The sequence below is a fragment of the Penaeus vannamei genome, chromosome 17, assembly GCF_042767895.1.
Source record: "Penaeus vannamei isolate JL-2024 chromosome 17, ASM4276789v1, whole genome shotgun sequence".
Lineage (NCBI taxonomy): Eukaryota > Metazoa > Arthropoda > Malacostraca > Decapoda > Penaeidae > Penaeus > Penaeus vannamei.
Genome location: NC_091565.1, coordinates 37062350 through 37064849, shown reverse-complemented (window position 1 = coordinate 37064849; position 2500 = coordinate 37062350). Strand labels below are relative to the sequence as shown.

Here is a 2500-nt window from a genome sequence, read left to right as displayed (position 1 = left end):
TTTCTCTCTCTCTCTCTCTCTCTCTCTCTCTCCCTCTCTCTTTCTCTCTCTCTCTCTCTCTCTCTCTCTCTCTCTCTCTCTATCTATCTCTTATTCTCGTTCCACCTCTGCTTCGCTTTCTTTCGTCATAATCCATGTTCTCCTCCTGTTTGTTCGTCTGTTTATACCCATCCTGTTGCCTGTCTATCTATTTTTTTCTCTCTCTATCTCTCTCTTAATTGTTCTTTCTTCCTCCTTCTTAATCGCCTTATCCACATCTTCACTCTATCCTTTCTCACTATCCTCCTTCCCCATTTTATCTCTTCCATATCTACCTATACCTCTTCCTCTTCCTTCTTTTTCTCAATCGTTCTTAGATTCTCTCTACCCTTCCTTCTCCTCCCATTTCTCTTCACTCTTTCCTCTTCCATCTCATTCTTATTGTTCTATCTTCTTCTTCTCTTCTTCTTCTTCCTCCTCCTCCTCTTCCTTGCTTGTTCCCTTCCTTCTCCTCCTCCTTTTTCTTGTTCCCCTCCATCTCCTTCTCTTCTTCCTCCTCCTCCTCTTCCTTGTTCCCCTCCTTCTCTTTCTCCTCTTCCACCTCCTCCTCCTCTTCCACCTCCTTCTCCTCTTCCTCCTCCCCCTCCATCTCCTCCTCCTCCCCCTCCATCTCTTCCTCCTCCTCCTCCCCCTCCTCCTCCTCCCCCTCCTCCCCCTCCTCCTCCTTCTCCTCCTCCTCCTCCTTCTCCTCCTCTTTCTCCTCCTCCTCCCCCTTCTTCTCCTCCTCCTCCTCCTCCTGCTCTCCCTCTTTCTCCTCGCCTCTCCCCGGGCGGTCCCCTCACAGAGCCCACCTGTGTACTGTATTTTTAAGAGTTTGCCAAGACCAGAGCGCCAGGCCTTCCCTTGGGTGTTCTGCGTCGACCTTTTCTCTATGACTTATTCAATACCTTTGTAAAAAAAAGAAAAGAAAAAGAAGAAGAGAAGACAAAAAGAGAAAAGAAAAAGGAGAAGAGAAGACAAAAAAAAAAAAGAAAAAGAAAAAGAAGGAGAGAAGACGAAAAGAGAAAAGAAAAAGGAGAGAAGACGAAAAAAAGAAAAGAAATGCGTTGCATCGAGGCCCTGACAAAGCGATGGGTTAAAGGGAACATCCTTGCTCCACATGGAAGAAAAAAAAGGGATTGAAAAGTAATGGATTTTATCAGATCCGCTTCGACAACAGGCATTGCCGTAGGTTCGGATGCTGGCGGCCGCTGAGGGATAGGAGATCGATGGGGGGGGAGACACACATCCCTGGGGTCGTTATGGCGAGGGTATCGTAGTTCGGCTGTGGGAGAAGGCACGCGGGAGAAGGGATGTTTTCAGGATGCAGGAGTACCGTGTTTAGTTCGCTGTGAATTCATTATTATTCATTCTTAAGGTGCTCTCACACTAGCACTTTTTTCCGTCAATTTTTTCGGAATTTTGTGAAATTTGGACAATTTTTGAGCGAATTGTCGATTTTCCAGTCAGATGATAATGATCGTTTCTGTCTGAAAACCTTAACGTCAACTTTTTTTTAACCAAGCATAGTCAAATCAAGAGTTAAATAAAATTGTCAAAAATGACGGATTAAGTGCTAGTATGACGGCACCTTTATTCATACCTTTGAAAGTTACGTATTTAGTTCGCTTTGACGTCAAAATTACTCATTCTTATTCATACCTTTGAAAGTTACCTATTTAGTTCGCTTTGACGTCAAAATTATTCATTCTTATTCATACCTTTGAAAGATGTATTTAGTTCGCTTTGAATTCAAAATTATTCATTCCTATTCATACCTTTGAAATTTAAGTAGTTCGCTTTGACGTCAAAATCATTCATTCCTATTCATACCTTTGAAAGACGTATTTAGTTCGCTTTGAATTCAAAATTATTCCTTCTTATCCATGCCTCTGAAGCCAATTCGGGAGATGTTCTGATGACCGTCATTCACCCTCCTTCCTCCTCGCTTCCTCCCTCCCCTCTTCGCAGGCGAGACCCTGATCGACCTCCGCCACGCGTACCTGGACGAGCGGCCGACCTGGTACCGCCTGCAGGAGCGCCGGTCCCGCTCGGCCAACGCCACGCCCCGCGGATCCATCGTGTCCTACGACTTCACAGCTCCTCCGGTTAGACGACCTTCCTCCGTCAGGTCGGGGTCAGGTCAGTGGAGTCCGGTCTTTGCCTCCTCTTTGATGTACTCTTAAGTGTGTCTCATATCTTATCTACATGGGCAGTTTTCAACAACTTTTTAGCAGCAGTTTAAGTGTGTAATTACTTCGGACAACTTTTAATGTGTCTTCAATCTACTCTCTCGGACTTCCTAGTTTTTACCTGACGTCTGAACATTGTCAGCTATTGTTTGTTCTTTTGTTTTGGTCTTTTCTTGTGTGTAAGTTCATCTTGGCGAGGAGACCTTGACAAAGAGCTGAAGGAAAGACAATGTTCATGGGAGCACAGAGGCGTAATTCGGTTCAATATTGTATTAAATATTGTATTAAAG

The 2500-nt window shown here is 44.6% G+C and overlaps 1 protein-coding gene across 5 annotated transcripts in view; it reads left to right on the top strand.

Annotated features, from left to right (window-relative positions):
• Nucleotides 1-2500, top strand: part of Fife (regulating synaptic membrane exocytosis protein fife) — a 367289-nt gene that overhangs the window by 319874 nt on the left and 44915 nt on the right. For all 5 annotated transcript variants that reach the window (XM_070132286.1, XM_070132285.1, XM_070132284.1 and 2 more), the window contains one exon: nucleotides 1990-2160. In XM_070132286.1, coding sequence (XP_069988387.1) covers nucleotides 1990-2160 — 171 coding nt within the window. The remainder of the gene's footprint in view (nucleotides 1-1989; nucleotides 2161-2500) is intronic.